Source organism: Apteryx mantelli, chromosome 2, assembly GCF_036417845.1.
Source record: "Apteryx mantelli isolate bAptMan1 chromosome 2, bAptMan1.hap1, whole genome shotgun sequence".
NCBI lineage: Eukaryota > Metazoa > Chordata > Aves > Apterygiformes > Apterygidae > Apteryx > Apteryx mantelli.
Genome location: NC_089979.1, coordinates 66,382,365 through 66,397,236, shown reverse-complemented (window position 1 = coordinate 66,397,236; position 14,872 = coordinate 66,382,365). Strand labels below are relative to the sequence as shown.

Sequence of the window (14,872 nt, the reverse complement as noted above, 5' to 3'; positions counted from 1 at the left end):
CTAGCGTCATGGAAGAGCCTGTGGCTTTCCTCTCCCTTTTCCAGCTGAGATTGGTATGTTGATGCATGGGGCCCAGAGAAGATAGAGAAGTAGGGAAATTGAAAAAATAATAAACAATAAAAATATAAATTACGGAAAGCGCTCACCAAGCCATCCTGGTTTTATTATATGGCCTTGAGAAGGAATTTTGTATTTTCAATCAAACTATGTGGAATATGCATTGTAAACATTCTGCACCCACTGCTCAACATTTTTATGGCTTGGTAGGACAAGAGCTAATAGGAATGTAGAGTGAGCTGCTACATAATCCTTGTGGTGTGGCTGATGGGCTGTCATGTGGAAAAGAACAGGGTTGGCAGGTGTCATCTCTTCAGATAGCAAAGGATGGGAGTGGAACTGAGCGGATAACCTGGATTTGGGGACCAGTAAAATGGAGATTAGGGCATGAAACACCTTTTGCAGCAGGCTGATGAACAGCAATTTAGTACTAATATCTTTGAAGGGGCATCTGTCCCCCAGGACAGGGAGTGAATGGGAGAACAGAGAATGAAGACTTGGAAGCAAAAACTAAGATTTACCCTCCTACTTTTTTTTTCTTATAGTGTGGAGAGCAACAGCAGACTCACCCTATGTCGCAGTCATTTATGCCCAGAAGGCCTCATGTTACAAAATTAGAAAGCAAGGAGAAAAAAGTAAGAATGTAGAGAAACAATGCTCTGTAACACAGCAGTCACAACAGGTTATAAATGTTCGACCTGTGGCTACTATCTCATGTTCATACTTACACAATGGTTTTCCCAATGTGCCTAAACGACTTCTCCACAAATTCACGGACGCTATGGACCTCCCCAGTGGCTATGACAAAGTCTTCTGGCTCACCCGTTTGCAACATCAGCCACATAGCCTGTGGAAAGACAAATAAAGCCAGATTCAGTGCACATGTAAGTGGCCTCTTTGGTACATGATACTGCATTTCTGATTTGGAGATAACTACACACACATCAGGCTAGGGAAATTAGCACTTCCCTAAGGTGATGGCTATTAACCAGTTCAGTGCAACTCTGAAAAACATTCAATTATTTCTTATTATGGAAAACAATGCTATACTTGACTTTCAATTTGTTTCACAGTAGGGGTTTCTGTAGGAGAGACTTTAATACGTTTACTTTTGAACATTGAGACTTGTTTTACTGCTCGAAAGTATGGATTCACTTAAAACACTACATGTATTGACAAAGATATGGGGAGGAGAACAAAATATTACAATCCTTCCATCCAAAGTGCTCTTGACTATCATAGAAAAATTTCAAACACTTTGACGCCATGAGAAAATATGGGTTCTTTTGACGCTTACTTCTGTCACATTTGGTTTGGCTAAATTAAGTTTTTAATGAAGAATAAGTAATAAAATATGTAACTAAGAACAGTCAAAAGTGTACTTGACCAAATTCATCTGTTTTTCCTGTTGAGTATGTGCTGAATATCACACAGCAAAGCCCTCTAGTAGAAACTTTCTCTTTTGATACAGTAACAGAAATACAACCCTTTTCTTTTTGACACAGGAACAGAGAAACACTGATAGAAAAGTGAGACAACCATTAGCATTTTTTCTTCAGAAAATTATTTGCATGGTGACAAAAATCACAATTAGTTCTGAAGCACAGCTTCATGATATTATCATCATTTTTGCATTTTAGGGGAGCCTGTTTACTTCCCAAAGGAATGCTTTTCAGAGTCCCTTCCTACAAATACAGAATGATGGATGAGCACCATCCTAGAGGGCTAGCTGGCTCAATCAGCAGGAAAGCAGATGGGAAAAGAGGCACAGAACGTGTCTGAGGTATCGCAGCAGGTACATTTCAGTAACAAAGAATTCCAGTCTTCTGATGTGCAAACCACTGCTCTAGCCACTAGACTGCTCTACTGCCTAGGAACTGTAAGCGGACAAAATAATTATTGCTTTAGATCAATCAAAATGATGTAAACACTTCATTTCCTTTGGAAAGGAAGAGGGTAATACCTGTATGGCATGATCCTCATTTAATAAATAATCAGAAAAGGAAAACAAAATAATTTAACTTTCTCTCCATAGGCTAAAAAGAACTGCCACCTTCTCCCAGTGTAATCCACAATGCTATTTGCATTGACCTCTTCACATCAGCTTTAAAGAAAACAACTTTAGTAGGTCCCTTGATAGTAGCGGATACTCTGCAAATCAGATTAATAAAAGCTTTGGGACAGCTCAGTTTCTCTTGGTAAATACCACCTGAAATGTTCAATTTTTCTCCCCCCTCTTCTTAATAAATCAGTGTCCAGCATAGCAAGGAGATACATTCCACTTAAACGGTTCTATTTGTAAGTCATTTTTCTTCCTAGTTATTATTTCATGCGTCTTCCAAAGTTTTGACAAGATTTTATTAACATGTTCCTTTTGAACCTTTTTGCATCTTGAACATGCATGGAAGGCTGAGTTTTGGGCAACTGCTGTGTAAGTCCTTGACATTAATTGTGCTTTAGGGATATGACCTGCTGGGCAGGACAATGGCAGCAACTTTATTTTTCCTTTCCAGGGTTGAGCATCCTAGCCAATGATGCAGAAATACCCGGCTGGCTGATGAAACTCCTCTTGTGGGGAGGAGATGTCTTAACTTCTCTCTCTCATATTAGCTTTCTTGGAACGTTGGGGTTTGCCTGCTGATTTGAGAGGTCATGCTAAATCACCAGTTCCTGCTTCTTCATGACTGGACAAATTTATACGATTCACAGTAGCAGCAACTTCACAGAAAGGTAAAAGGCATTTTCAAAATAAGTAATTGGTAGGTGTGCTTCTCCTAGCCTAGTCACAGATTTCATAGACCTTCAGCTTACATTAAGTAGCCCATCTGAAAACAACAAGCTGCCTTCTAAGAGAAGGCACTACTTGAGTGAATAAGGATTTTCAGGATTAGACAGTTGGTCAGTCACAGTCAAAATTTATAGCGGTTCTCCTCCTGATTTTAGTGGGTGTTTTCTGTGCGTAATGAATTCAGGGTCTGGCCTGTGGTACTTTGTTTGAAATGTATACAGCAAGCCTGACAGAGCTGTAACAGCCAAATCTCATTTATTGGTAAAAATACAAAAAAAAAAAAAAAAAAAAAAAAGCCACCTAAGTTGACCTAACATGCTATGATATCATATGGACCTGCTATCATCTACTTCACATTTTTGTAAAGTAGCATTAATATGTCTAAGTAAAAGCAGGATCAGCCTTATGATGCTTTTTGGCATCCTTCCACTTTTAAACACCTCAATATTGTAATGCATTGGACACAATTTTAGCACAGGCTCTTACGCTGAGACATTAAGTGAGTACTTGAAATATTTATAAATTCACTTTGTGTATTAATATAAAATTTGGAACTTCCTTGCCTGCTATTCTAACTCTGCCTTCTGCCTGCACTGCAGTGAAGGAGGCAGCTATAAAATACAAGCAACAAAAAAAAAGCCTTTCCCTTTCCCCAAAAAACAATCCATCCCACCAGCTTTTATGTATTTGGATTTATCACCTCTTTTCTACCATTTCAAAGAGCAAGCAATCACCCTCCTAGAAGTACTGCTTAAACTGTAATAAATTTCTACAGGGTCAACTTAGCAATCAAAAAACACAGATACAGTTGCTAAAAGCAATTTTTGCCTCAACTCCTACCAGGAAAGAATGTTTAGATCAATGATTACTTGAGAATCTCTTACTGTCGGTTCTTTTATTTTTTCTGGCATTCACAATTGTTGGTATTTACAATTATCCCAGTCAGATCAGGTATAAAAAATGGACATGCTAATAATTACAAACAAAGTAATTGACAGTTCTGTTTCACTTTGAGGAAGGCAACCAAATTCTGTTACTTTGAATGGGTCTGCATGAATATTCTGTAAAAAAATTAAAGGCAAGCCAGGACAGACAAATTTTGAACAAACTCTGCATTCAAATATTCATTTCCACTGGTACAGCCTGTGTAACCAATCAGAAATCTGTGTACTAGTAGCGGCTATAAGCTTTCCCTACAGTAAGTGCCAGGAACGTGGCTTTTTCTGCCCCCCATCAGACTATTAAAGGCCCTTGACCTATCAATTTCTAGGCATTTCCTTTAAGAGTTCATATTGTACCAGACTCCAGGCTGAGAGTGAGAGGAAAGGGGGAGATACAGCTCCAGGTTTATTTGTCATTACTGAATGGCTTACTGGTTTTAACAGAGGGGAAAAGCTTTGTTTAAATTTCCACTGAAAGTAATTAATGGTTATTGACTGGCAAATGAAGAACAGGTGACACTCTGAATTAGAAGATAAATGATCTCATGTTCTAGCGTGATAATGGGTTAGTAATTGCTACAAAGCCTCAGCCTAGTGCATCCCATCATAATGCTAGATCATGTCCAGAACACAAAGGCCTCTGTGTGAGAGGTATTCAGCCGTTCACCTCCATATACAGCTGCAGAGTGATTTGGTCCATTTATTCTCTGATGGACTGCACAACTGAGGCAAAAGTTCACCCATTCTCACCTTCCTGTTCACATGCTGAACCACATGACCCATGACATGGCTGAACTGTGATGAAAACACTGCCCAGCTTTGGCTCTCGGCTATCTTTTAACCATCACAAGGTCATATATTTTAGGAATTTTTGTGGCACAGGAAAGGAGAATCGTACTTTCTTATATTCTTAAATCTCCTATTTCTTTGTAAAGACTTTTCTGGATGGGCTGACAGCAAGTCAAGAACTTCTGCTCATTTCTGCCATCCTTTCCTTAATTCTTACCTTGATTCAGTTAGCAAAATGTGGGCAAATGCTGAAAAGGAGGAGAAATCTATTATGGAAGCAATTCAGACTTTGGCTCTCTTAAAACAAGACTGTTCCTTTAATTGCAAATGTAACAAAACATATTTTTCATATTTGAACTCTTTCTGGCTCTGCTCTAGTGACTCGCAAAGTCTAAAGGCAATACTATGTCATTTACATTTAAAGACAGAAACCTAACCAGAGAGAGATATGTAGCAGCTCTAGCAAATGGACACACTTTTATGATTATGTGGACTAGGATATCTATTCTGCATGTCTGAACTACAGCTTCTGCCAAAATCTTTTCTCTTTCATCTTTCCCTCTTCCCTTTTCTATGTATAAACCCCTGCCAGTAGCAAGCACCAATTTCAGGCAACATATCCAAAACATGAACAAGTCTTCTCCCTGCCCCAAATTCTTAGCTTACACAGCTCTTCACACCTGGTCTAGTGAAGAGGAAAACCCAAACCAGATTAACATAACTCCCATACAGACTCATTCTGTGCATGCCACTTCTATTATGGTTGTGATATATGTGCTTGTCTTGAGCATCTGGAGTATGTTATAGCTGCGTTACACCATCAACTTCCAGTCCAACATCCCAGTGAGAAAACATTTATTAACTGGGCTGTCATCCATGGATAACAAAGACATGTTAGTCGAGGTTATGTTTAACTCTACTTATTTGATTCTTTCCTTTCACTGCCCACTCCAGCACAGTATATTGTTAAAATGGGCCTTTAATCAGGTATCTGTCTATTTAAGAGAAAAAGGAGATACAAATCCAACTTTCAGAGACTTTAAAGTACGACTGATAATTTCTGCTCTAGAAATAAAAGTTGATTTTTCAAAAGAATCAGTAAAGCCTTGTCTTATATCTTATCTGATGCCAGACCCTAAACAGAGATGGCTGAACAGACACACAATGTGATAAATGGAAAATATTCCTGTTGCCCTCCACTGCTATAGAGCACTATTATTCCAACTCCTACAATGTCAAAAAAAGCTTTCATACATATTTCTAAGTATTATGCAGAGAACTTCTGACTTCTTTGTATTTGCCCCACACAAAAAAATCAAATCAAATCAGTAATGTTTACTTTAGGAGATGGAACAGATAATTGTAGCCTTATGCAGGGTGCATTGTCTGTGTTTCAATGACAAAGAAGTAGAGACTGGTGAATGTCTAGCTCTACTTACTTATCACTTGTGGAGGGCATGGGTTACCTCAAGGCTGTCAACAATTAGCGAGCGATTTCTGACTAAGTCAGAAAACATTACCACCTAGAGAGACCCAAGAGTACATTATCACCATTTATAGAAACTGTGTCTTAACAGTATTCCATACTCTATTGTTTAGAAGTGCGCAGAAGAATTCAGTGGGTTGGACATGGTACTGTCTAGTGATCCCAAACCTAGCTATCCTGCTGGGGTCACTACTGAGAAGGAGAATTGAGCAGTTTGGGCCAAAGCATGATGAGTCTTTACATGGATGTGGCAGCAAGGAGAACCTTCTCCCCGTATGGCGAGCACAAAGGCCTGGCGTGACTGCTGTTCCTGCATGCATCATGAGGGACTATTCCCTTTGTGCCACAAAAGACAGGGTTATTGTATCACCTCCCTCTCTGCATTGTCCCAACTCAATGGCACTGGCATGGAACGAAGCTGCTCTGCATCTTCTGCACTGTGCGATGTGGGGAGATGTCATGCTCACACACTTCCTGCCTGCCTGGATGTGAAGCAGTTCCAGATGCCATCGTCCGGCCTCAACTGACACAACACAGCTGACTGGCTGTGGTTTCTGAAGCTGCTACAGAAATGACTACAACTGATCACGCCTTATAAAAGTGAGACTGAGGACATCAGCTGAGAGCTCTGAACCCAAACTGACTTCTAGTTTATCTACCTGTTTACTTCTGGAAGGTCAGAGAAGGAAGAAGAGGTGCTACACTGGCTGAGTCACCCACACCTGATTGACTTCTGCAATTGTTAAAAGTGTAGGTGTGTACTGGGTGTACCCAGTAGGCATGAGTGTGTTATATAAGGAGATTATATAAGGAGACAGTGATACATACATATAACACATGACAAAGCAAAAAACCCCACAACACTCCATACCCATGTTCTGTACACAATATGGGCATAGCACACAAGGCTGCAAAATACTAATGAAGCTCAAGTAGCAGCAGAATAAGTCTTGTGATCAGAGTGAAGCACAAGCTGATTCTGCCTGGATGCCAACATAAAACTGTTGGGCATGATCCCATGCTCCTTGCCACAATGAGAGTTCAGGCTAAGTAATTACTATTGCATTAGTACTTGTTTCTGACAATGTTATAAGGCAAGGCAGATGAAGCAGGGAGATTCTTGCCAGAGAAAACCACAGGGATGTGCTGCCAGGCCCTCTGATACTCCCAAGGAGCCAGTGCCAGCAGGAATATGGGAGTATGCATAATCAATATATTCCTATATTCTTTTTCCTGTTATAAAACCCTTTTTGTTTAGTTAATCAAAAAAGAAAGATATACACCCAGTGAGCAAGCACCTTACTACACTGTTACAGTTTGTATTTGAAAGATACTGAAATTCATAACTGAGGCCAACGTCTATCATCGCAACAAGGCTGAGATGCTTTTCATCAGCTCAACACTCTCTGAAAACCTATGGCAAGAGAGGTGGTATCCGTGAAGTGCAGGACACATGCCTCCTCCTCTCCCCTGGAGAGTAATCGTCCTGTTTTCTCAGATCACCAATAATCATGGTGTCAGGGCAGGATCACAGTGCAGCTCAGAGAACCTCCGTTCATGAAGAAGCCTTCCTGAATACCATTTAAGTATCTATCAGATTTCACCAGTTTAAATGCATTTTTGATATGCTTCTTCCTTAACAGTTGAACATAAAGAATCCAATGTCTCTTTACAAAGCTTTCCTTTAGTGTTGTCCTTTCTACTCATTAACAGGAGACACTGAGTGCTCATGACATTGCAGCTGCTTCCATTCAGAAGAGTGATGTTTGCAAAGCAAAGGAAGTTATATCACAAATAGAAAAGGTAAAAAATTAGAACAGGTTCAAGATGAAAATATTTTCTTCTGAGGAAAAACACATTATTTGAGGAAAAAAAAAAGAGGAAATTTATATTAAGAATCCCAAGAGGGTAAATAAACAGCAACAACAAAAATCACTCTTACTGACACATACTGAAAGTCTCCTAGGATATAGTTATAATGTATCACAACTCATTTGATAAACTTTCTCACAGATTTTCAAAGTTACAGTTGATAAATTGCCCCAGGAGCAATCTGAAGTATGCCTGGTGATTAAGTCAAATCGTACAGTTTGGCTGTAGATGTGAACTTCTCTGAGTTGAATTATGTTCAGTTCCATAATTTTTCTTAAGTTAAAAGGTTATAGTTGATATATTTGAAGATAATAATCTAACAATTATAAAGTTACTAAGATAATAAAATACCTGATAATCTCTGTGGAGCATCTTGAATGAAAACAATATCAATGTCTTCTGAAACAAAAGCCCTCTCACATCAGTAGGAAATACTAGGAAATACTGTGTAACTTTTCTCTTGTAAGCAGATAGCCCAATTGTTTTACAATTCTCGATGAGAACTCATGAAATGTTAGTAGGCAATTTTATTAATAAAAACCACAAGCATTATAATCCAGATAAACTTTAAAGGTCAAGTTCTAAATAACCTTCCCTGTTAAGGCAACATGATGTTTTTCACCTACACTTCAGGTGAATACACAGTGTTCTCATTGTGTTATCAGAAACGAAATTACTGCTGTCTACCTTTTTTCTACTTTTTTTTTTTTTTTGCTTGTGTCACCGAGTGTCAAAATATTGTTCTTTCAATACATGGAAGCATTTGTACACAGTTTCATAACTGATCCTTAGTTGTTGGCTGGAGGCAAAAAGAAACAGTAAAGCTGCTTGTTGGGAAACCTCCCCAACAATGAAAATTAATTTAGTCTTTTTTTCCTGCCAAAAAATTTTGAACAGATTTTTAGGACTACAATGGTTTGTTTATTATTCAAATGGTAAAATTGAAAGTGACATGCATGACAGAAAGTAATTTAAATGAAAAGATACAGAAAGGATGCATATATGCTCTCTTTCGTTTTAATTTTGGAGGATATTGTCACAATTGCTAACAAAAGGGTACCTTAAATTCTGTTTAACAAAAATGGAAAGAAATTAAAAGCTAAACAGAAAAATCAGAGGAATTTGGATTACAGAAAGTATTTGCTAGTTTTAATCACTCAGGTTTGTATTACATAGCCAAAAATATAGAACAAATACTTGTTTCCCAGGCTCCATCTAGTAGACAGTCCTAGAAGATATCTGACCCAGTTCCCCCTCCCTTTTTTCCCTTCCAGAATTAATTCTCCCTGCTATTTTTATATGAATGAAAGAAAAAATACCTCTTCACAAAGAAACAGACTCCTATTTAACAGGATTACCCACCACTAAAGTAAAGGGTTGTACCCAGGTTGCGGTGAGGGTAAAGAAGTCTTAGGGATCAATGCCAGGAAGGACTGGTTGGGGCCATGATCTAACCACAAGAAAACAGACTAGGATTTCAAGCCAAGTACTGGCATGTTTACTCTAAAAAAATGATCACCCCCAAAATAACAATCACAATATAGATATTGATCACAAAATGTTTACAGTGCAACATTTGACTATAAAAAGATCCTGGCTTATGTTTCTGACACCCGTGTGTCTTCCGTTTCTTCCCTGGATTGCTCAGACACTTCCAATTAAGTGCAACGTAACATTTGTCTGGGGTCAGAGAAGCAGCATGAGCCATGGATCAAAATATTATTGATCTCAACAGAATCAAGAATTCTGTTGATCTGCAGTGTGATTCGGGCAATGACTTTAACCCTCCAAATCTCCACTTCTTTCCCTGCCCTTTGGGAGCGCTCTCTTCAGTTTGCTAGCCTCTCCATTTGAGGCTTGTAGGTCTGCAGGGATCTGCACAGTGCCTATCAGAAAAGGGCCCTGACTTAGGTTAAGCCACTATTATTACTGTAAAAAAGCACTAAGAGCAGCAGAGAACTGCCAGAGCACAGGCAGATAGGCTTAAAGGTAATAAATCAGTACTTCATAATGTTTACACATATTTGAGGGTATAATTGGAAAGGAAGAAGAACAGTCCATTAAGATAGTATAAGGAACAAAGCAAGAGAACTGGGATAACATTTATGAACTTTTTTTTTTTTTTTTTAAGAAATACAGGGAAACAGAGTGAATGAGCTAATAATGTAAAACATAGATGAATTTTATTTTACTTATTTACATTTTCCCTCAAATTTCCAGAATTTGTTTCACATTTTTGAACACTAAGTCCTTCCCACTTTCTCCTCAGACTGCAACCAGTTTTCTAATGATGCTAGACCCCTGAATAATAATCTAAAACAATTAACTTGAAATGTTAATCATACTGAGAAAAATGTTTACTATTTACTGGGTCCTTACAGAATTACATTTGTCTTCATATGAATAATCTGTGTAAATAAGAGTGTGCTCCATTTAACACATCACTGAAAATTTCCTTTGATTTTATTCCAGTTTTCAGCTCACTGGAGTTGGCAATAGAAGTTTTTCACCTCTTATTCATCATTAGTTATGAGGCTGTGGCAAAAATACACAGCCAGCCGTGTTTTACTAACTAACAAAAGCAAAAAGTCACCTCAAAAAGTGTCAATATGCTAAAGTAATCTCATTCCTGATTCTGTGGAATTTTTGTTTTTCTTTACAAGAACATTTCAGGTGACAACACTTTGGAATTCGATGCTAAATCCTCTTGGCTGAGTACAGAGAGAGACAGAGCACAACCTTGATGCCTCAGGGATTTGGTAATGCAATACAGAGGGATTTTTTTTTTCTTTTTCTTTTTACCTCATGTCACAAGTTCAAATTCAGGCCAACAGTACCCAAAACTGCCACCATGTGATTCAGCAGCTGATGTGAAGAGTGTGGTGGGTTGAACCCCACCTCTAGGACCGAACTCTCCTTACCAATTCCCCAGCACAGCATGAGTGCCACTGTTGCTCTGCCCAGGAGAAAGCTCCTTTGTGCTCAGGGCAGAGCACCAGCTCATGGTCCATGCCATCTCAAAACGGGGCATGGGAATTTCAGCTAGAAAAAGTCAACAGTAAAACGATCCCAGAGACCAAAGAATGCATTTTAGAAGTCTGGTTGTGCAGTGCAGATGTGAAAAGACAACAGGAAGTTTTCTTTTGAGCGTGCTCAAAATACATTTGCAGGGCACTTTGCGTTGACCTTCCCTTGGCTTGTTGTGGTCATTCTAATACCACCATTATTAGCAATTACTACTACTGCAACTGCTATTAATCACAGTGAATCCTAAGTCAGAGAAAGGGAAGGATCTGCATTAAAACTGGAGATGTGGCTGCTCTCTGTGGGCTAGTGTCAAAATGGAATAGAAAATTTTATTCAGTTTGTTCCCAGCAATAAATACAGTCCTGGCATCCTGGATAAACCCTTCACATAACAGCATGTGTTCTTTTATGCACCCTGGGAGCGATTCTATTTAAAGCCATGGAATTGTGGGTGTGAGACTGTAAGCACATCCACTTACCCAAAACAAAATTAAAACCTGTCTTATATTAGAGTCAGGAGAGCTGTTACTAAAAATGCAAACCATATGAAGTTTTAAGTACACTTATGTTTTTTATCTGTCTCTGTGTAGCATATATAATAGACTTTCACTGCCTGAGATGAAGTGCTGACAAGTGTTTTACCATATTATTACAGAATACCCCAGTAGCATTATCACACTCCAACTTTTGCTTGCAATAAATCTGTGCGCTACCCACACATCAGAAGTCATCAATCATACCACATCCAGACTGAGTAAAGACCCTCCCTCCGCAATTGATACGAATGAGAATCTTCACTAGGTATTTTGCCATTAAAGCTGGAATATCCTCCATACACCAGATGCTAGAAACAACATTCCCACAAACATTACTTGGCTAGGGCCAGAAGTCTGTTCTCAGGCAAATAACAGTGGCACATGCATGAGTCATTACAGAGCACAGCAGATTTATCACTACAATGACATTATCATCCGTTATGTGCCGGTTTCCATGCATAAGTCTCTTTTTGTTCTTTTTCTTTTCAGAGATTTATAACTCTACTGCTGAAATATGTTTTGGATTGGGACAGAAAATGAACACAATCCTCTGCTCTGAATGTATATATATTTTCAATAGTTCTACCATAAGCCATATTCTAATTGCACGGGTCGAGCTTTAGGTCTAGCCTATTTATTAATTTCAGTTTGGTCTGAGCAAATGATGAGCAGACACGATCTCCAGTGTCCTAATCTCAGCTGTGACAATGACTCTCTATGTGGCCTTGACTAAAGCACTTAATCTTACCTCCTAAATTTTCTGGTCTCTGAAATTGGAATGATAATATTTATGTGACTGGAGTGCTGTAAGAACATTAAAGGCTACACAGGCATTTAATGATGAAGTGCGTTATTTATATGGAATTAGATGCCTTTATCTGCACTTCTATAATGAAAAAAGTTATTCTTTCCCCTAAAAGGTGAGAACACAAACCATTTTCCTCAATACCGCCTAAACCTGGACTAATTAAAAAAAAGAAATAAAAGGGCAAGGAAACCTAAGGATGAAAATGCACAGAAATGATTTTTAGGTTACACATTCCAAAACTCAATGAGATAGACATTTCTTGAGATACTACACATTTCCCTTGTAGTAGTGTGATGCAAGAGATAAGTCAGATAATTATTCAACAGATCAAGATACTAATACACAAGTTACAGTGGTTTCTTGGTGTCTTTTTCTCTCTTGCCTACCCAACCTTCACCAAATTTAATTTTTCCTCTTTTGCACAATGGTTAAGGGAAGCCTGAAAATAAAGTCTTTGAATCTTTTCCCATAAAAAATGGGCTTCATCCTGCAAACTATGCCTGATTCCGACTTCACATCAGAGTAATATTTCATGAATTTCTACAGCCTGACTGTTGATTACACTGATGTAAAACAGAGCAAAACAGGGCCTGTGGGATGTATTAATGTAAGCAGCTCTCTAAAATCACAGTATTTTCTGGATTGGGCCCAAGAAGTGGTTGTAAACACCAGTATGAAACAAAATGGTGCATCAAATGATGAAACGATTACTCAACTTATTACTAAAACTCCTTGCTTAGTATTCGTCCCCTTTCCAGAATGCAGAAAATGAAGAATTAGAATAGACGGGAAGAGCGATAGAAGGAAACAAAACCATCTAGTTGAACATCCCACAGAAGCATCTAACGGTGGCGTGCAGGGCAGGCAGAACTCCCTTGAATGCTGCTCTTTCCAGCTGCCACCTCGCCTCAGTCCCCACGCTGACCCCCTGAATCAAGCCAGATGGGATTGGTGGAGATATGTCAGGGGAGTGCTGAAAAGGTGACTTGGGTCTCTGGCAGCTAGTCTGGAGCTAGTTTCTATGTAAAATCTCTGGGGGTTGTTGCTTTGCAATTTCTCAGGAATGTTTAATTCTCCTCATCCCTTTACTGAGTCTCTCTGGAGAGGTCACGGAGGCCTGTGACATCCCTGGAGGGCACTGCCTAACTAAATTAGCATGAGATAACTTTGGACTCTCTTCCAAACAAGAAAATACAAGGGAGAGAATTTCATTAAAAGCAGAAGACTAGGTGATCCAAGTTAATCCCAGCCCTGAGCTGCTGCAGAAATGTTCTCTGTTTATATTTTGACTTTACTCTCTGTTACAGAGTTCACTGACTATAATGGAAGCTGTGTTAAGTGCGCAACTTGACCTCAGTTGACCAAATCTTAGTTTCATAATAAAGACAAAAAGTGGGTTTGGTGGCTTTAAAGGGTTTGATTAGTAGCCGTTTAGCCTGTTTATGTGTTACTGCGGAGGCCGCAGAGTAAATGGTAAAAGATAAACACTGATGTACTTCACTGTCTATATGAGCTCTTTAATCAGGAAATATGAACTTTTTAATATGCAACAGTATTACACTTCATACATATACATGTGTAGGTTCAGTGTTCATTAGCAAAGCAAATACTACAAATTTCCAAACGTGCATTTTTTTAGACTTGGGTACACAAAGCTTTGTTTAGGTTTCCTCGGTGGAGGAAGGAAAGAATCTACCTCGGGGCTTAAAAAGAAAAGGAAGATTGAGAGAGAGTGAGAGAGCACTGTTATCTGCCTACACTTCCGCAATAGCACAGTTCTAATGAAACACAAGGGCAGGGCAATACGCAAAGGTAGCTCAATACACCCACAATATCCCACCTCATCTCCTACCAGTGAGGGATTCATAACAACTCATACACCAAATACCTTCCAAACAAGCATTCAATTCTCTGTATACAAACAGGATGTGGAGTGCATTAGAAACTTTTCACTCAGGCTGAGGTTATAATAGCTGACTCTAGGGAAACAAGAGTTGGAATAAAAATGTACTGAGAAAACTTTTTGGCCAAGCCTGATCTTTCGGTCTTTTGGAAAAACTGGGTTGGTGAGATGCAGAAATTCCCACTTCGAAGGATTGATAAATGTGTTAGTAGCTATAAACTGAGACCACCTAACTTAGTTTAATAAGAATGAAAACCACGTTATTCTTAAAAACATGAATTTTAAAAGAGAAATCTTACCTTTTAAAATGCTGTTTATAAGCCAGTGCTTCATAACAGAGTGTTTTGGATATTTTGGAACAAATACTTCTCCTTCTGAGATGAAAGGGTACAAAAATTCATGCAGTTCACCCAGTGTGTTCTCACTTCAGGAAGGAAATATTAGCATGGCCTCTAAGCTTCACTCTGAGGACAATAATCTCGTGGGAAATGTGATTTCAAGTCTACAGGTCTTGGGGCACCAACAGGCTATTCTAGACCTCTCACCTCTGTCATAATCGTCTCTTTTTCACTGAACTACTGCTGTTTTGCCATGGGTGCCATAGGGCACATGCACAATTAAAAATTGATGCATATTTTTCCATTGAGCTTTTCCAGGAGAAGAACT

The 14,872-nt window shown here is 38.9% G+C and overlaps 1 protein-coding gene across 1 annotated transcript in view; it reads right to left on the bottom strand.

The window, feature by feature from the left end:
- GMDS (GDP-mannose 4,6-dehydratase) overlaps positions 1-14,872 on the bottom strand; it is a 435,614-nt gene that overhangs the window by 85,862 nt on the left and 334,880 nt on the right. Inside the window, exon 8 of the mRNA XM_067290783.1 lies at positions 786-904. Within this exon, the coding sequence (XP_067146884.1) occupies positions 786-904 (119 nt within the window). The remainder of the gene's footprint in view (positions 1-785; positions 905-14,872) is intronic.